The 18838-nt window shown below is 52.1% G+C and overlaps 3 protein-coding genes and 1 non-coding gene across 13 annotated transcripts in view; 3 read left to right on the forward strand and 1 right to left on the reverse strand.

Moving 5' to 3' along the window:
• LOC123589110 (pentatricopeptide repeat-containing protein 1, mitochondrial-like) overlaps nucleotides 1–4272 on the reverse strand; it is an 18781-nt gene extending 14509 nt beyond the window's left edge. Inside the window, exons 1-2 of one of the 6 annotated variants that reach the window (XM_045460756.1) lie at nucleotides 4151–4272; nucleotides 1395–1882 (exon numbers count right to left, since the gene is read on the reverse strand). In XM_045460756.1, coding sequence (XP_045316712.1) covers nucleotides 1395–1859 — 465 coding nt within the window. In that variant the 5' untranslated portion in view covers nucleotides 1860–1882; nucleotides 4151–4272. Of the gene's footprint in view, nucleotides 1–1394; nucleotides 1883–4059 lie in introns of those variants that run through there. The other 5 variants (XM_045460754.1, XM_045460753.1, XM_045460752.1 and 2 more) reach the window with 5 other exon arrangements.
• A 55-nt stretch (nucleotides 4273–4327) lies between these two features.
• On the forward strand, nucleotides 4328–18038 carry CPSF4 (cleavage and polyadenylation specific factor 4). Of its 5 annotated transcripts, none has more exons than XM_045460765.1 (8): nucleotides 4328–4612; nucleotides 6037–6087; nucleotides 8170–8322; nucleotides 10762–10857; nucleotides 11247–11340; nucleotides 12491–12563; nucleotides 14176–14268; nucleotides 17133–18038. In XM_045460765.1, the coding sequence occupies exons 1-8, from the start codon at nucleotides 4510–4512 to the stop codon at nucleotides 17199–17201; spliced, it is 732 nt and encodes a 243-aa protein (XP_045316721.1). In that variant the 5' UTR covers nucleotides 4328–4509; the 3' UTR covers nucleotides 17202–18038. The 5 variants fall into 5 exon arrangements, with proteins under 5 accessions (XP_045316721.1, XP_045316717.1, XP_045316718.1 ...); XM_045460761.1 differs by having other exon boundaries at nucleotides 4336–4612; nucleotides 14098–14268; XM_045460762.1 differs by having other exon boundaries at nucleotides 4361–4612; nucleotides 14098–14268; nucleotides 16902–18038.
• LOC123589116 (60S ribosomal protein L10-like) lies at nucleotides 7027–7926 on the forward strand. Its single transcript, XM_045460769.1, has one exon. The coding sequence runs from the start codon at nucleotides 7571–7573 to the stop codon at nucleotides 7871–7873; it is 303 nt and encodes a 100-aa protein (XP_045316725.1). The 5' UTR covers nucleotides 7027–7570; the 3' UTR covers nucleotides 7874–7926.
• LOC123589849 lies at nucleotides 7378–7510 on the forward strand. Its single transcript, XR_006708493.1, has one exon. It is a non-coding gene; the product is annotated as a small nucleolar RNA SNORA70 (small nucleolar RNA).
• Nucleotides 18039–18838: the final 800 nt, after the last annotated feature.

Below are 18838 nucleotides of genomic sequence, written 5' to 3' on the forward strand. Positions count from 1 at the left end.
GTGGAAGGCAGATCTTGCAGACTTCATAAGCTATTGTGAGGCTTTGACTTCTCTGTTTCTCAACTTTTCGTTATGGAGAAGTTCAAACAGGGGTGCCTGGGTGGTTCAGTTTGTTAAGCGTCTGACTTTTTTTTTTTTTTTAATTTTTTTTTTTTCAATGTTTATTTATCTTTGGGACAGAGAGAGACAGAGCATGAACGGGGGAGGGGCAGAGAGAGAGGGAGACACAGAATCAGAAACAGGCTCCAGGCTCTGAGCCATCAGCCCAGAGCCCGACGCGGGGCTCGAACTCACGGACCGCGAGATCGTGACCTGGCTGAAGTCAGACGCTTAACCGACTGCGCCACCCAGGCGCCCCAAGCGTCTGACTTTTGATTTCGGCTCAGGTCGTGATCTTGCAGTAAGTGAGATCGAACCCCGCGTCAGTCTCTGTACTGACAGCGCGGAGCCTGCTTGGGATTCTCCCTCTCCCTTTCTCTTTCTGCCCCTCCTTTGCTCACACTCTCTCTCTCTCTCTCAAGATAAATAAACATTAAAAAAAAAAGAAAAGAAAGAAAAGTTCAAACGCACACAAAAGAGAATAGAACTACAACGATGATGAATGTTCAGCCAATCTTGTTTCACCATACCCTGTTCCCGCCCCTTCCAAACTGAATTTTTTAAAGCAAATTCCAGACATTGCATCATTTCACTCCCCAAATCTTCAACACACACCCCTAAGAGATTTTTAAACATAAATGCAATGTTTTTATCAATACTTAATAAAATGAACATCAATGTCATTGAACACATTGGGAGTCCTGGAAAGAAAAATAACAATCTCCTTTCTGCTTTAATAGGATGGCTCTGTGCTGCAAGCAGATGTGGGAGAAAGAGGTGGTGTGAGCAGTAGGGAGCCCAGTGACAAGGGTTTTGATAGCTGAGGGGCTGAGGTTAAGGCTGGAGGTAGCCCTGAGGAAAGTGTTAGGACTGGAAACATCTTGAACCTGGAGCTGGTGAGAGAAAGAGAAGAGTTGGGGATGGCCTGAAGGCATCTGGCCTGAGAGGCATCGCCATTTAGTGAGATGAAGACAGTGCAGGGAAAACAAGGCTGTGAACAAAACCTTCAGATGAATGTGGGTAAGTGTAAGGGAGATGGTGAGGTAGCTGCATATGCAGATTGGGAAGGATGGGCTGAGGATACCAACATGAGAACTGTAACAAGGAGAACTGTAACTGTAACTGACAGCCAGGGGGTTGGTGGGTCACCTAGTGCAGCACCCAGGGTGAGTGAGGACAGAGAAGAGCCCTGAGCATCCAAATATTTAGAGATGGGGAAGGTAAGGTGGCCCTTTAAGAATACTGAACTACCAAGAAGTAGACCCAGGAGCAGCAGAATCCAAAGGTTCCCTCACCTTTCCTTCTTTGATCAGGTGTTTGCACCGGAAGAAGTACCAGTAAGGGGTGTTTTTCCGGCCCCGCCATGGCTTTGGCTCCAGGTCCCTCTCCTCATCTTCATCAACACTCTGTTCCCTGAGCCGTAGGTTATACAAATGGGCTGTCGATTTTTGGAACATTCTCCTTGAGGAATATTTGTTGGAGAGGGTCCCAAAGCTCTCTTCCTCTTCCTCCTGAGTGGCCATGGGGCCAGGCTGGCTCAGGTCAGAGCTGACGCTGCTCCTGTTCTTCTGGTTCCCCTGGCCAAGGGGCAGTTGAGAGGGGGAGCTGCTGCAGGCTTGTGTCAGCCCCGCAGCCCTCAGCCATTTAGGCCCCTCCCTGCCTCCTGCCCATTTGGCTCTGAGAGGGTCAAGGTGCTGAAGGGCATACAGTCCCACTGGGCGAGGGCCGGAGAAGAGCCGGGCGAATCTCACAAGGTCCATCTCTGGCTTTTCCCCTCTAGGGCCTGGCAAGGTCAGAAAAAGAATGAAGTCTAACTGGTCTTGTAGTCACAAGAGGCAGAAAGAGGACACAGAAGTGAGTACAAGCACAAGCTCTGAGATTAGAAAGCCCAGGTTCAGATTTCAGTTTTGCCAAACCATCACCCACGAGTCTCCCAGCACTGGCTGCTCTGGTCTCAGCCTCCTCCCCTGTAAACTGGGGTCAACTACAGCACTGTAGCAATGATCAAATGAGGCTTCGAATACATGGCCTGCAGCATGGTGCTGGCATAGTAAACACCCGACAGACATAAGCTATTGATATTATCAAGCCATGATTTAAGAGATCGGGGACTGAAGTTAGAGCTGAGTTTGAGTCCTGTGGGACTAGGCCCATTACTTGACCTTCCTGTGCCTAGATATCATCAGCAGCAAGATGCAGATAATCCGAGGTGCCTAGGTGGCTCAGTCAGTTAAGCGTCCAACTTTAGCTCAGGTCATGATCTTGCGGTTCGTGAGTTCAAACCCGGCATCTGCTCTGTGCTGACAGCTTGGAGCCTGGAGGCTGCTTAGGATTCTCTGTCTCCCTCTCTCTGCCCTCCCCCACTCACGCTCTCTCTCTCATAAATAAATAAACATTAAAAAAATAAAAACAAATTTAAAAAGTGAGGATAATCCTACCGACCTCACCACGAGGGTAAAGATTAAATGAGGTATTTTTAGCACATTTCATTTAATAGAAATTTTAGAAATCGTAGCTATTATAATGTATTATTAGGAAAAATTTGTCAGCATTCTGGGCCTCTGCACAGGGAAGTTAATTCAAACGTGTCTTTCCTGCAAAATCTGTGGGTAAATGGACTAGAGGTGTGTTGTCCAATATAGTGGCCACTGGCCACACGTGGCTACTGAACACTTAAAATATGCCTAGTCTGAATGAAGATGTGCTTTAAGTACAAACCACACACCAGATTTCAAAGACTGTGTCCAAAAAAAAAAAGAAGGTAAAATATATACACGATAATCTTTCGACATGACATTTTGAAATAATTTTGGACACACTGGGCTAAAGAAAATTAACATGAGTTTCCCAATTTTTAAACTTTATAATAACACGAGTACTTGAAAATTTTAAATCACGTATGTGCTTGCACTGTATTTCTATTGGACAGCTAGACATCCTGGTCTGCATACTTGAAACTCTTTAATAAAGAAAAAACACCAGAATAGCCAGCCTGAAAATATTTTTTGGTAAGACTGCAGAAGTGACTGCAGATTGAACAGATTAGTAACTGAGGCTCAGGAAGGGGAGCAACTGGCTGGGGGGGTCCTGCCGCAGTACAGTGGAATATCAGGGTAAGACCGGCCAGCTGTGGAACTGGGCTTGGGCTGACTTCCAACCCAGGTCCGAGTAAGATATTGGACAGCCTCTTTTGACCACCACCCTAGTGACATTAGCACAAAGGGCCTTTTCCACGTTGGATGAGGCCTGCAACTCTAACAGAAATATAACGTGAGCACATATATAATTTAAAATTTTCAGGTAGCCATATTAAAGTGCTTATATGCATTAAATGAAACACATAACACTGCAAGAAAAAAAAAACCCAATGATATCAAAATAGGTATCAAATCGTTTTGAAAACAAACTCATGCTACATTAGTTTATACGCTGCTTTTGCAACACACTGAATACCAAGATTCTGTCATCCTGTCAAAGCAGTGATGGGCATAAATGATAGCTTGTAAGTAGTTGCAGATACTCTATGTCCAACCATCATTTACCCTCCTCCCCACTGGAAATCACGACTTAGTTTAGGGCACTGCTAACGTTACTCCGTCACGGAAGGAAATGCTCATTTCACACAGAGAAAATTAAAGGTGTAATTTTCTTCCTCCCCAAGTTCATTAACCTGCCCAAGCTAATAACCCCTGATTTAGTGACGCGCTGCCGCTGGCCACTCTGGGGGATCCGCCCCTCGGCAGACGCTCCCAGGGGCCCTTTGGCCAGCCCGACCACTCCACACCGGCCTTTAGAGCCTCGGTCGTCTCACTAGACGTCCCCCACTCCGACCCCGGCGGTGACCCTCGCGGCCCCTGTCCTGTCCCGGCCCAAGTACTGGGCTCCAGGAAAGGTCAAATGGGCTCCCACTCGAAAAGTCTGGCCCAGAGAACGCAGCCCGGACTTCCAGCCCCGCGTCACCCCCAGTGCGGCCCCGCGTCACCCCGCCGCGTCGCCCCCACTCGCGTGCCCGCCTCACAGCGCCGCGCACCAGGCCCTCCTTCCCGGCCACCTTCCCGTAGACACGCGCCTCCGCCGACTTCGCGCAGGCTCAGTCCGCTACGCGAACTCCCCACCCGGTGCGCGCGGATGCAGGTTATCCGGTGCAGCGAGGCGAGGCAGGAGATCGGCGGGCAGCTAGTCGGGCCTGGCGGAGCGTCCCGTACTCCGCGCTCTATTGGCCGGGTCTGGACAGGCGAAAGGCCGGCGCGGGCTCCGGGAGCTCCCGGCATCCCTCGGGCGGCGGCGGCGGCGGCGAGGCGAGGCGAGACGAGGCGGAGGACCGTGAGCGGTGGGGCCGGTGGCGGGTAGAGGTGTGAGGGCGGCGAGGGACCTCAGGGGTAGTCGGGCCGTGTGGCCGCCGCCGCCGCCATGCAGGAAATCATCGCCAGCGTGGACCACATCAAGTTCGACTTGGAGATCGCAGTGGAGCAGCAGCTCGGGGCACAGCCGCTGCCCTTCCCCGGCATGGACAGTGAGCGCGGGGCCGGGGCTGCGGGCGAGGGGCGCGACCGACTCTGCCCCGGGACCCCTCTCCCTCGGTCCCGGGGCCTGCTCCCCATCGGGCCTGGGACTCCTTTCCTCCCCATTCTGGGACCCCCTTCAGGCTCGGGAGCCCCCCTTTCTTGGATCTTTGATTCCCCTGGGGCTGTCCCAATACAACCTTCAGGAGGGCAGAACCATGTCTGGCTGTTCAAATAATTCTTGAATGAAAGCGAATGTCCTGGATTGGAAATTACTTCGCTCCCCCAACTAAAGGAAAATAATTAGATATCCACCTTTTCCACTTGCTCCCCACTTTGAGCACCCTCTTCTTGCTTTCATCAGTACTGGGCGGTTGGAGGAGTCTTGCTGGAGGAAGGACCACCTGTCCCTCTTTGTAGGAGATTCCCAATTAGACACTCAAGCTCCATTCTTCTGAGACTTGCCCCCCTGGGAGCCTATCCCTCACTTTTTCTCTGGACCCCAGCTCTGGGTCATTCATCACAGCTGGGCAGCTGCCTGAGCTCCCTTCCTTCTCCACCTTCAGATGGTAGCCCCTGGCTCCCCCACCCCCCAACTTAGGTGGATGTCTCGCACTTTATTTTCATTTATTTATTTTCTAAAGTAGGCTCCACGCCCAGCACGGAGCCTGATGCCGGGCTTGAACTCACAATTTGAGATCAAGACCTGAGCTGAGATCAAGACTTGGACACTTAACTGACCGAGCCACCCAAGTGGTGCTCCCATGTCTAGCACTTTTTTTAAAAAACCCAGCAGTTTTCTTGTTTCCTTTCTGGACACACTTGGAATCTGATGTTGTAACATTAAAGCCTAGAGGTCATTGCGTTCAATCCACAGATGGGGCAACTGAGGCCTGGGAGGGGGAAGGGACTTGTGGAAGACCACTTGGTCTATGGCCATTCAGTTCCTAGTAAAACCAGGTGAGCTCTCCAGTGTTCTTGACTGGTTCGGTGTGCGGTTCCCTATGTTGTGTTTTATGACTGCCAGAGATCCATGTTCTCCTACCAGTCTGTGGCCTGGAAGAGCCCCCTGTAGCCTCATTCCCCTCAAGTGGCCACACTTCTCATGCACAGTCTTAGCCCTCTGGACCATCCCATGTCCGAACTGGGGGTAATTAACTTCTGTGATCTTATGCCCTAACCTTTCCACAGCCACTTGAAAGCATCTTGCTTATAGGAGGTTCTCAGAATAACTGGTCCCAGCATATGTGTCTCATGTTGCAGGGAATGGCTAAAATGAGCAGCTGTTTTCTGGCTTGGTCTGGCTTTGCATTTTTTTGCCAGAACGTTTCCTGTACCCTTTGTGGTTAAAGGCAAGAAGGGTCCCCTCCCTGTGTTTTCAGCTGTCCCTAGTCACACCTCACTTTGTTTGATGTCTCTGTTTTCCTTTCTGCAGAGTCAGGGGCTGCTGTCTGCGAATTCTTTTTGAAAGCTGCCTGTGGCAAAGGTAAGAAATCACTGGCTCCCCGACATTCCTCCTGAGGTGCTTTCCACCACCCAGCCTTCAAGCAGACTTATAGGCTGTCAGGTCTGGTTTGCTGCAGACTAACAGTGTCCCTAGATGAAATCACTGTGCTTTGGATAGGCTAGGAACACTATGGGGTATTTTGCCTGAAATTTAAAACACAGGATGGACCCTCACTCTGAGTCTGCCTTCTCACCTCACTTTCCCTGTGGCCACGAGCTGACCTGTGACATGGGCAGAAGGTGTGAGTGTTGAGGTGTTCAGGCACTTTTTCAAGATTACAGAGTTAGTGAGTGGCTGAGCCAGTGTCTGAACCCAAGCCTTTCTGATTCTACAGTCTGCACAAGCTCACTGTCCTCTGTATCCTCTCATGAAAAACCCCTACAATAGTCTGTCCTGTGGAGCTTTGTTCATACTAACCGGGCTCCAACAGAGGCTGCTGGAACCAGACCATCCATTGATTCATAAGGAGACAGATTGCAGGTGAGACCTTACATGCCATGTATAGGTCTGGGCATTTTTCTTCCTGTAGGCAAATTTATTTGGAAACTAAATTTTTTTTTTTCTTAACGTTTATTTATTTTTGAGACAGAGAGAGATAGAGCGTCCGACTTTGGCTCAGGGCGTGATCTCGCAGTCCATGGGTTCAAGCCCCACGTTGGGCTCTGTGCTGACAGCTCAGAGCCTGGAGCCTGCTTCGGATTCTGTGTCTCCCTCTCTCTCTGATCCTCCCCCTTTCATGCTCTGTCTCTCTCTGTCTCAAAAATAAATAAACATTAAAAAAAATTTTTTTAAAGAAAAAAAAAAGAAGAGTTTCCAAAAAATAATAGTAATAAAAATAAATGAAATGATATGAGTTTCCAAAAAAAAAAAAAATAATAATAATAATAAAATGAAATGAAATAAAAATAAATACGAGTTTCCAAGGGTGCAGCTCTGTCCCATCTGGGTGGCTGGTCGCTCAGTTCCTGCCACAGAAGGCCAGTTTGTATACAGAGCATTTCTTCAATTCTGAAGTTGATGTTCTTTCCTAATTCTTGGAGGCTAAGTGGGCATTTATAACTAGAGGTGGAGCCCACTTGGGGTCCAGGCTTCTGCTGGTATCCTCTTTACCTTCTGTTTCTTAGAGCCGTGTTTCCCAAACCCCAATCTTTTTTTTTTTTTCACTACCCCTACAATTTTTGCTATGTCTGTGTATCACTAAAGCTATTCTTTAATTAACAAATAAGCTTATTTCCCCACCACCCTAAGGCTTATTAAGTTTCCATCTTACTGCAGCCAATTAAGCCGACTGTGCTCTTTTCCCATGGGGCCCGGTGTGGTGTGCCTGCAAACAGCAGCCTCCTTGGTGGTCTATACAGCCTGTTGATTGTATGGGTTGCCCTAAGGGACCTCGGAGACAGCTTTTTCTGGTGGACATTGAAGTTTGGCCTCACGCTTTCTCCAGTCTAGGCTCCAGACAGGCATGCGGGGTGCCTTTGGAAAGCCCCAGGGCACAGTGGCCAGGGTCCGCATTGGCCAAGTCATCATGTCCATCCATACCAAGTTGCAGAACAAAGAGCATGTGATTGAGGCCCTACACAAGGCCAAGTTCAAGTTCCCTGGCCACCAGAAGATACACATTTCCAAGAAGTGGGGCTTTACTGAGTTTAATGCAGACGAATTTGAAGACATGGTGGCAGAAAAGCAGCTCATCCCAGATGGCTATGGGGTCAAATACATCCCTAATCGTGGCCCCTTGGACAAATGGTGGGCTCTGCACTCATGAGAATCTCAGCACTACCCCTCCCTATTTATGCCCACCAATAAATCCTGCTTCCTATCTTAAAAAAAAAAAAAGTTTCCATCTTACAGTAATATCTGTGAAAGCATGGTTTGATGTTTTAGTTAGGTTTTTCCAAAACACATAGAAAATATAGAAGTACTAAAACTTAGACGTGTGCCCATGTACTGCCTTCTGCCAGGGGCAACCACCGCCGCCCAGGACATGTTGCTCCCAGATACTGCAGGGAAATGTGGGGTGAAGGCGCCGCCCTCCTCACAGTGCGCTGTCTTTCTTGGCAGGGGGCATGTGCCCATTCCGCCATATCAGTGGCGAGAAGACGGTTGTGTGTAAACACTGGCTGCGGGGGCTGTGCAAGAAGGGGGACCAGTGCGAGTTCCTGCACGAGTACGATATGACCAAGATGCCTGAGTGCTACTTCTACTCCAAGTTTGGTAAGCAAATGGCCCGGCCCCTCTCTGTACTCGGACATCCAGGCTCAGGAGCTCTGGAGAGGCACCCAGAACGGAGGCCCAGAGGGGATAAACAGCTGCTCAGGTGCCCATGGTGTCTGCTAACTCCCATCTTTACAGCTTCACATGAGAACCTCACGCAGTGCCTGCCAACCTCAGCTGGCCCTCTAGTTTCAAGTTCTTTGGAAGCTGAGGCAACTGAGGGTCCCATGGTGGGTGCAGCTGGCGGGAGGCCTTGTTTCTGCTCACATTGACCTTTTCCCTCATATCGGCTGTTGCTTCCAGACTGGCGACTCCTTGCCCCCCAGGTCTGAGCTGGTTCCTTCTGTCTGGGAGTGCGATCCCAGGTATTACTTTGACTGTCCTAAACAGGGGGCTGTCTTGTGGTGGCCAAGAGCTCCACTCCTCACCTTGAGGTTGCCTTGCTCGCTGTGTAGAGAACATGTGCCCTTGGCTGTCCTGAGGACTGCATGGAGAAGCGGGGGCAGAGGGGGCTGCTCAGCAGAGCTCTTATGCTCCCTGATGGAACTAGAATCCACCGCTCTCTGCTGTGGGTGGAGGTTGCCCAGGAAGGAGCCCTGTTGGTCAGGATGAGGATGGGCTCTGGTCCTGGGACCACTGGCCTTGTGCAGGGGCTCAGCGGGGGGCTGGAAGCCTGCTATACTTTGCGGTGGGCTGGGGGTGCTGGGGAGCACTGGACATGCAGCACGCTTTCAAAGCACTGTCATTAGGAGACATTAATTATTCCAGCAGCCCGACAGGCATGCCCTGCTGGTTTATTATGATAGTTTTGTAGAGGTAGCATAAGCTGTGAAGTCAATGCACAGATAGTCAGAAGTAGGACCCAGGCTTCCCAGCCGCAACCCCCTCCCCCCCACTGCCACCACCAAACCAGCACTGGAACCAGCACTGGAAGGGGGGTGTCCCCTTTTCATGGAAGCCATCTCCCATCTGGACCCAAAGGCAGGAGACAGCCCTCCTGGAAGACTCTTAAGAGCACCCCTGAAGGCTGGCCTGGGTTCCTTCATTCCTGCCGGGCCTGGCAACCTCCTCACTGCCTCTGATGCTTCTCTGCCTGCCCTTTCCCCACAGAGCTCGCCCCGGTGCACATGTACCGTGCAGCTTCTGTTACCTGTGACACAAGTGAGGGTCCTCTTTCAGCACTGGAGTATCAGTAGTAAACAGGAGAGACCCATTTCTCGTCCCGCGGTGCTTTTGTTCTGGTGGCCCAGGGAAAGAGGCAGCTGACAGCAGTGAGACAAAGTTGAAGATGATATGCATGGGGCACCTGAGTGGCTCAGTCGGTTAAGCATCAGGCTTCAGCTCAGGTCACGATCTCGTCGTTAGTGAGTTTGAGCTCCACATCGGGCTCTGTGCTGCCAGCTCAGAGCCTGGAACCTGCTTCACATTCTGTGTCTCCCTCTCTCTCTGCCCTTCCCCTGCTTGCACTCTGTTTCTCTCTGTCTCAGCAATAAATAAATGTTAAAAAAAAAAATTAAAAAATAAAAGAAAATGATATGCAAGGGGCGCCTGGTGGCTCAGTCAGTTGAGTGTCCGAATTCAGCTCAGGTCGTGATCTCACGGTCCATGAGTTCAAGCCCTGCGTCAGGCTGTGTGTTGATAGCTCTGAGCCTGGAGCCTACTTCTGATTCTGTGTCTCCCTCTCTGCCCCTCCCCCACTCACACTCTGTCTCTCTCACTCTTAAGAATGAATAAACGTTAAAAAAAAAAAAGAAAGAAAAGAAAATGACATGCAGTAAGCACTCTAAAGGAAATAAACAGCAATGGGACCACATGAGGACCATATTTTCCTTTAGGCTAAGTGGTCAAGGAAGGTCTTTCTCAAGAGGGGAGACCTGAGCTGGGATCTGAAGGCTAAGAAGGGGCCGGTCACGTGGGGCGGGGGGCAATGTGGCCGGGGGTGGAGGAGCCTGGGGAGGAGTGGGCTAGACCACATAGAGGCTTGCGGGTCTGGAAAGGGATTTGCGTGTTCTCTGGCCACCAGTGATCAGATTGTCCTTCCATGTGTCACATGGATCGGGGAGGGCAAGCGCGGAGGGGGTGGATCCCGTAGTTGGGTGAACGATGCCACTGGCCAGCTGGTCCAGTTGCTCCTAAGAGGAGCTGTCGTCATAAAGGCTTTATCACATTCTGCCACAGGACTTCAGCCTTGAATTCCCAAATCTTCCCTGTTTGTTCTGAAAGGTGGAATCCTCAGACCTTCGCCTGTCCTGGCTAGTAGATGTGAAGGGCTCATCAGGGTAGGCCAATTATTTCCTGCTCTCAGTTGGTGCCTTTGCATATTTGGGCCCCTGCCCAGTGTCCAGGATACCCCCTTTGGGTAAGAGAGCCATGAGGTGGGTCTGGGTCTGGCTCTCCCAGAGCTGCCCCAGGTGGACGCACGTCTGGCTTTCCCTGCAGGGGAGTGCAGCAACAAGGAGTGCCCCTTCCTGCACATCGACCCTGAATCCAAGATCAAGGACTGCCCTTGGTACGACCGTGGCTTCTGCAAGCATGGTAGGTGTTAGGGTGGCTGGGCCCCCAGCAACACGCTGGTCCTTACTTCCTGTCCCCACATGACCCTCTACCTGTCCCAGCAAAATCTGGTGTTAGGCATCTGGGGCTAGTGAGGCTTTTTTACACCCTCAGCTTGCCCGAGCCTCCCAAAGCTCCTGTGTGGACTGCACTCTCACCTAGATTTTCGGTAAGGAAACTATTGGTTTAGAGGTTGTGTGCCCTGCCTGCTGTCCCTTGTGAATGGATATGAGACAGAGCCAGCATCTAAAGCCCTGCTCTTGCTCTCTGCACCCCAGGCAGTGGTGTAGGCAGGGTTCTGACTGGCACGGGGGCACGAGGCCATCCCCCGAAGAGGGGAGTCTGAGTGACCCAGACGCTTGGCTCCACAGGTCCCCTGTGCAGGCACCGGCACACACGGAGAGTCATCTGTGTGAATTACCTCGTGGGATTCTGCCCAGAGGGGCCCTCGTGTAAATTCATGCAGTGAGTAGCCAGACCCTGTTCCCCTACCCCACTCCTGCCCCAGGCCCTGCTGCCCTCTAGATCTTTCCTGGGTCCAGCTGGGCTTTGATCATTAGGTGGTGTCCCCACAGGACCTGGGGCAGGGGTCACTGCTGCTCCCTGAGCTCAGAGGTGGCTCTGCCTAGCCCAACACTTAACCTTTCCTGGGTCATAGATCTGATGAAAGCTGGGCTGCGTGCATGAGAAAAGCTCATGCCTTGTAAGGGACCTCTGGTTAAGAACCTGAGCCCTAAAGGAAGGAGACTGCAGTTTGGGGGCCTCTGTGGAGTCAGAGCTTGGGATTCCACATACACTAGTTTGTATAACTCTCAAGTGTGTGTGAGAGAGGATGACCCCATTTCGCGCGTGGGAACACTGAGGCTCAGAGCTTAGCCACTGGCCTCGGTCACATGGTGGTAGGGTTGGCACCTGGTCTGAGGCAGGTCCGTAGCCTCTAAAGCGGGGTTCACCTTGCCCAGCAGGGCTCAGAGCTCCTCTCCTGGGCCTTAGTGCACATCTGTCACTTTGGGTGGTTGTGGAGTCGGACTTCTCCCTGGGGTGGCGCTGGGACCACAGAGTAGTGTCGTTCCCCTCCACCCCCCACCCTGGGCTGCTTCTGTCCACACCACGGACACCTGCACAGAAGCATGGTATCCTGGTCACTGCCACCCAGTGGGCAGGTGGCAGCTGCTGCAGACTTGGCGCCGCTTTCTGGATGAGAGCCAGGAGCCTGCAGGGGGCCCAGGGATTCCTGCTTGCGGGGCGGCTGGGGTGTCCCTCGGGATTGTGTCTTGTCGGAGGTGGTCTGGCACCTGAGTTAGAAGTGGATGTAGGGGCGGGGGGGGGGGGGGGGAGGTCCCATGAACAAAAAGCCCTCCGGAGGCAGCACTTTGTGAAGGTCCCGAAGCTAGATGTGGGCAAAGATGCCCAGGCAAGTCAGTTCTTTTCACCCCTGTCCCCCAGAGGCTTCAGGGGCGGAGCTCAGAGCCGGCACCCTCCCCACGTCTGGGTGAGTTGCTCTGTGCTTGGGCAGAGGCTGCCTGTGATCTCCCGGGAATACCTCCTGGCATGGCCCCTCTCTCATCCCCTCTTCTCTTCTCCTTCTCATCCCCTCTGGCTGCGGGGTGACCAGCCCTCGATTTGAACTGCCGATGGGAACCACCGAGCAGCCCCCACTGCCACAGCAGACGCAGCCTCCGACAAAGGTACTGTGCCCCTGCCCCTCCCTGGCCCCGTAGTGCTGCCGGCCCCTGCACTGCCTGCCCTGGTGCACGGTCCGCCACAGCCCCGGCTGGTGATGTGTGAGAAGGCAGTGAGGAGGTGGGACAGGAGGGGAGTCACCCTGAGTTCCAGCAGAAAATTCAGGGAGCAGAATGGTTTGCATCTCCCTGTAGAGGTGGAGGGCTCTCTGCTATGTCTGCTAGAGCCGAATGCCCACTTGGCTTCTCGCCCCTTCTTGCCTGGCGAGGGCCTCAGTGGTGCCTCACCCCCCACCCCCACTCCAGGGGCCAGAGCGGAGGGCAGCGCAAGCGCCGTGGGTCTGCTGCTCTTGCTTCTGGTTCCAGCCCTTCCTGTTTCAAACAGGGAAACAAACTAGAGGGAGGGCCTCGTCTGAGGTCCCGCAGCTGGGCAGGAGCAGCTGGGGAGCAGAACTGAGGCTGACTGGTTCTCCTGCCAGTACCCTTAGCGCTCTGAGTGGAGGTTCCTAGCAGGACAGGCTGGGAACAGAGCTGAAGGACCAGCTGGCTTCACTTTTCTAGACAAGGGGGTCCCACAACCCAGCAATGGGCTGATCCCCTCAAGCATGAGGAGAGGGAGAGATGCCATAGACAAGTGGAAATCTGCAGCAGCAACCCCCGAAACCAAGGGCACCGGGAGTCAAGGGTTGGGGGCCCAGAAGGGCTGGCCAGGTGCACTAAGCAGGGTCTCAACAGGCTGAGTAAACCCGCCTACTGATCTTGAATCCTTACCTGTTACCTGGCTGGACTCTGACCCCATTGCCAAAGCCCTGCTCATCCTTCATTGCTACAGGCTGAGCAGCTGGTAGGGGGCATGCCCTCCCGCCCCTGGCCCCACTGCACTGACCCCCACCCTCAGGAGGCTGTGGGACGACTCCGAACTCCTCGCAAAGCTAGGAACTGGGTGTGGGTACAGCCATGACAACCTGGGGCTTTCTAGCTCAGTGCTCCTGTATTTGCGGAGGCCGGGCCGGGACCCCTCTTGGTTAGGAGGTGGCCTAGCTATCCGGCCCGAGCCCCGAGCCCCCCGTCCCCCTTGCTCACATGACTCCCTAGTGGAGGGCCCTCTCAGCCCCTAGACCGCAGGTCAGCACGTCAGCCTCCAACTGTTTTTCTGTGACTGTTGCTCGCCGTGTAGGCTGCTAAACATCTGGCTGAACCAAGCGTTCATCCTGACCTGAAGCTAGAACCTCAGAAACAAAAGTAAGGCCTGCTCATGCCCTCGCCCTGCTGCCCCAGAGACCTCCTCGTCTCTTTGGTGTTTTGTTTTCTACTTTTATTTTTCGTTTTTGTGTGTCTGCATGGTGTTTTTCGGGCAGCGGCTCCTGCCATCATCACCAGATGTTTCTTTTCTGGCTGCTCTCCTGAGCAGGGCCACCGCGGAAGCCCTTCTTCCTGCTGGTCATGCGGGAGCAGTCCCGCCCTCTTTTTTCCTGTCCCCATTGGTAGTCTGCGTGCACGTGTTTTCCGCAGTAAAACCGTGTTGTGTAACTCTTTCCAGCAAAGTAACAATCCGCCATTACAAAGGTCGTCCTCCTTGATCCAGTTAACGAGTCAGAACTCTTCTCCCAATCAGCAGAGAGCCCCGCAGGTCATCGGGGTCATGCAGAGTCAAAACAGCAGCGCAGGCAACCGGGGACCCCGGCCGCTGGAGCAGGTCACCTGTTACAAGGTGAGTCCTGGGGCTGGGGGATGGGGCAGGGTCTTCACAGTCAGGGGCTGTTCCCTCATTCCCCAGACAGTTAATTTTGAAAAAGGAAAACATCTATGTTTTTGCTGACCATAAAAGTGACAATGGGCTACTCTGGTGGGCTAGAGACCATGCTGCTTCCTTCCACGACACACCAGAGCCAACAGAACGATCATACATGCTGTTGAATGCAAGGACAGAGTTTGAAGGAAAGGGAGGGGAATCTTCCAGAGGCCAGTAACAAAATGGAAGCATGGGTTAAGGGAAGGGAGTAAGCCCTGAAGCTTCTGGATGTCCTCACATCCCACAAGGGCACATACCCGAATGAGAGAGACAGCTTTACCACCCAGGAAAAAAACAGATTAGAATCCCCCTGAACAGAGTGGGACGCTCAGGGGAAGGGTAAACTTTTAAAAGTCCTGCTAGAAAACTTGTATTGTTCTTGGCTCTGGATGGAAAGGGGGGAGAAAAGTGCCTTGAGACTTCATAGTCACTAACGGACCCTTCATGAGTTTGGGGCTGTATGCACACCCTTGGTGAAAGCTATACAGACTTGAATTTTCTAATCGGAAACAGCCCCAAATGTGGGCCCCTGGAATCTGGCTCTATGAGGAATTTATTCTCAGCCCAACCACACAGAATTCCCACAGCTAAAGTTCCGAAGAATGAGTTCATAATCAAAAATCACAAAACCTAGAAGGAAGCAAACCCCACTGAGGGAAGTCAGCAGAAACAACTGATAGTAGAACTAGGCTTCAAAAACTTCAGATTTCAGTATTATACAAAATACAGAATTAGTACACGCTTTCTGTAAAAACATTTAGAGGACAGAGATGTTTCAGGTACACAGTGTTATCTCTATTCCCACCTTTCCTAAAACAGCCACTTGACTTAGTGTGCTGTGTTGTCACGATTTTTGGTTTTGGTGTTCCTTCAGGCCCCATGGGGGACCCCACTTAGAGGACAGCTGTGCCAAACTTACATAAGCACAATGAAAGTACATTTTAATGTACATAGGGCCCTAGTATGTATAACTTTCTATAGTCTCTTTTTCTTAATACTATGTTGTGGATTGAACTATGTCAATATATGTGAATGTAATCGGTTTCACTGGCTGTGTAATATAACTGCAATTTACTTTCCCAGTTCTCTGCGGATAGCAGTTTATAGTTTTTGTTACTAAAAACCATGCTGAATCTGACACTTAGATCTCTGTGAGCTCTAGTCTGATAGCAGCATCCATACCTACAAGTAGAAGGTCTGAGTCAAGGGGCGTACGCTTAGCTTAAATTGTTCCTAGAACTTTCTCTTAAGAAAGGCTAAGCCACTTCCCACAGCCATCACTCACTCACTGAGCACCTGCCCTGGGCCAGCTCTACTGAGAGAACCAAGACTGTTATTGCTGTTTCCCAGGAGGGGTTTGTGTTCTGCAAGGAGGGGAAGGCAGGTGCCCCCAAGCACTCCCAGGTGCTTTAACTAAAGTTAAATGTGCACTTGGGTTCACAGAATGCCTCAGAGATTTGAGCCTGAGCCCTCCCAGGTGAGGAGAGAACAGACAGCTTCTGACCAGTCATTCGTCAAGTACGAGGAAACAGAGGCATTGTAGCTGTTCTCTGGACACCCCCCGCCCCCACCCTGCCCCAGGACTCTGCAGCGAGGCCTCTGAAGCCAGCTCTCCCAAGTCCTGGAACTTACAAAGGTGTAGCCAGAACCCAACAACCTCTTCTCACGTCAGGCTCTTCATAGTTGATATTCAAGACACCTTGTAGGAATCCTGGGTTCTCCAGGGCCAGCTGTGGAAGCTGACAGATATGCCAGGTGCTGTGAGCAGGGCCCCAGTGAGTCCTTCCCTCTGGTGATCTCACCAGAGGGTCAGCCGGCAGCTCCACAGGCCACTCATCCAAAGTCACACATACATATCAGACAGCCTTGGAAAACGCAGGCACTGTGGGGTCAGGGGGATAGAGCAGACGAGAGATCTAGGCATTCCAGGGTGAGGAAGCTGGGGATGGGAAAGCACTGGGTGCATTAGTGCAGGGTGAGTGCTCCTACCCGTCTCCTGACCCTTGTCCCGTGCTTGAGGCTGCCATTCACTACCTTTTAATTCCTTTCTTTTTGGGGAGTGAAAAGAATGAATGAAGAGAAGCTAAGGCAGGGCCTGGAAAATCAGAGCTGGGACAGGTCAGAGTCAGTGCTAGATTTTTCAAGTGATTTTCTGGGTCTGTTCACCCAAGTCTAACCATTGTCCCATCTCTCTGATCCTGTAACCAAAACTTGCCCCGGGGCGGGGGGGGGGGGGTTGCTTAAGCAAGGGTGCAAGAGGCAGGCAGGAAAACTGTGGGTGCAGCCCGCCCTCCGTGTCCATGCCAATGACTCCCCGAGTTGGGGAAGGAGCCTTGTGGCTTCTCTCACCTTGTTGCCTCCCGTCTTCAGACAGTGCCTCAGAAAGGTAAGTGACTGGCCAGCCTTCCAGAGGGGCTTGGTCCCCAGACAGGTGGGGGAGCTCGATGCCCATGGGATTCTCCTCATCCTGCCACCCACGACAGACCTTCCATGGATAGGTCCCATGTTTGACATGGGCCCAGCCTGCAGAAACCCCTGCTGTGTGCTCTCAGGTCACCCTCTGGCTCTGCAGCCCCCTTCCATCTGCCAAGTTCCTGGAGTTTCTGCAGTTTCTGTGATACCTTTGGAGTTTCTTCGTTGTGTCTGAATGAAAGTCTGGATGACTGAGAATTTTGGAGTCCCCATACCGAACCTGGTATTTGGCAGGTGCTACCTTACCTGAAAATTGCATTTGAAAACGGTGTTGTTTTTTTGTCTCCTCCCTCCCTCCCTGCTGTTCCCAGTGTGGCGAGAAAGGACACTACGCCAACAGATGCACCAAAGGCCACTTGGCCTTTCTCAGTGGACAGTGACAGCAGCTGGAGCCAGCTCAGAGCAGCCCAAGGGTCCCCACTCTCGGGGACCACCCTGGGCCATCCTTGGGAGCGTGCACATAACTGTTTAATGCCAGTGTTGGTGCAACTCTGGCTGGAGCAGGCAGGCAAGCACGCCAGGGTTCATCATTCTGAGGGGCTACGTCTGACAGTTTCCCTATTGTTTGCTGTAAACTTTTTTAAAAGGGGACAAGTGCTCCAGTTTGGTCAAGTCGGCATCATGTCTGTCTAGGCATCGACACCTGTCCGCAATTCCCTGCACACCGCCCTCTGGGGAGGGGAGGAAGCGGTGGGTAAGGGCTCCTGCCAAGCAGTCTGTAGGGAAGGCAGCCCTTCCCCTCGAGGCCTCATTAAACACCAGTTCTTGGTGACCCCAGGGGCTGTTGGATCATTTAAAGCTGGTCATGCCTGCTTCCTCCACATCCTGCTGAATTCAGAAGCTGTGCCTGTCCGTGTGACTTGAATGAGGCGGCCCCTTGGGACAAACTTAAGTGCGCTCCTTCTCTCTACGACTGGGCCCTGCTCCAAGGTGGCAGTGGTTGAGAGGAAGGGCACAGGGCTCTCAAGTGAGGGGCTTTTTGTTCTGGGCTCCTTTCCTTGGAGCGCCTCCTTATCAGTGGCATGGCTGAAGGTATGCCTTAAGCTGGAGCTGCAGACCACCCAGTAAATCGATGACACAGTCTATCTGTGCACCTACCTCCTGCCCCTGAACCTGGAAATGTGAGACTGTCACCTGCAGCCTGCTGGGCAAGTGGGCCTGTTCAAGTTCAGTTACAAGAACAATTTTTATGAGATCGATTAAAGCTTGTTTTTTAAGCTGCGTCTGGTTACTTCAGGGACCCACACCAAGGAGAGGACTCTTGCTCCTGGCTGCACTCAATGCCTGGCACAAAGCTTCCATACCAGAGCTTGCTTGTCCCCTTTCAACAAACGTGAACCTGCTGGAAGGAAGGAAGGAAGGGCCTCTGTACTGGCAGCTGGTGAAGTCTGGAAGCTCAGCCTCTGGAACAGCCACATAGTAGGTCTCCTTCATTTCAGATGCTGGATGATACTTGCTTATTCAAATTTGGATCTTCTAGGAGAGAATTAGCCGCAGCATCTCACCCCTTAGACTCCATGCCGTATATGTGCTTACCACACACCTCAAGAGGCCAATTCTGGCCCTCATATCACTTTACTGAAGACTTTTTTTTTTTTTTTTAATGTTTATTATTTTTGAGGGGAGTAGAGGGGGGAGACAGAGGATCTGAAACAAGCTCTGTGCTGACAGCAGAGCGCCTGATGCAGGCCTTGAACTCACAAACTGAGGTTATAAACTGAGCCGAAGTCAGATGCTTAACCAACTGACCCACCCAGGCACCCCTACTGAAGACCTTTGATGAAGGGTAAGGATGAAGGTGTTGGAAATGGGCAGCTGTGAGCTTCTGTCAGGGCCTGTGTTTTCCCTCGCTCCCCTGAGTCATCCCACTGAACTTCCTACAGGTTCTGTGGCCTGAGAAATGCAGAAAGGTTGGGGAGGGGAAGGCATTCTTAAGAACTCTGGGCACCAGTTCCCCAGTTCCGTAGATGTAAAACCATCAGCCGACAAGAGGCCAGAAGTATGCAACATTCAAGGC

The sequence above is a fragment of the Leopardus geoffroyi genome, chromosome E3 (genome assembly GCF_018350155.1).
Source record: "Leopardus geoffroyi isolate Oge1 chromosome E3, O.geoffroyi_Oge1_pat1.0, whole genome shotgun sequence".
NCBI lineage: Eukaryota > Metazoa > Chordata > Mammalia > Carnivora > Felidae > Leopardus > Leopardus geoffroyi.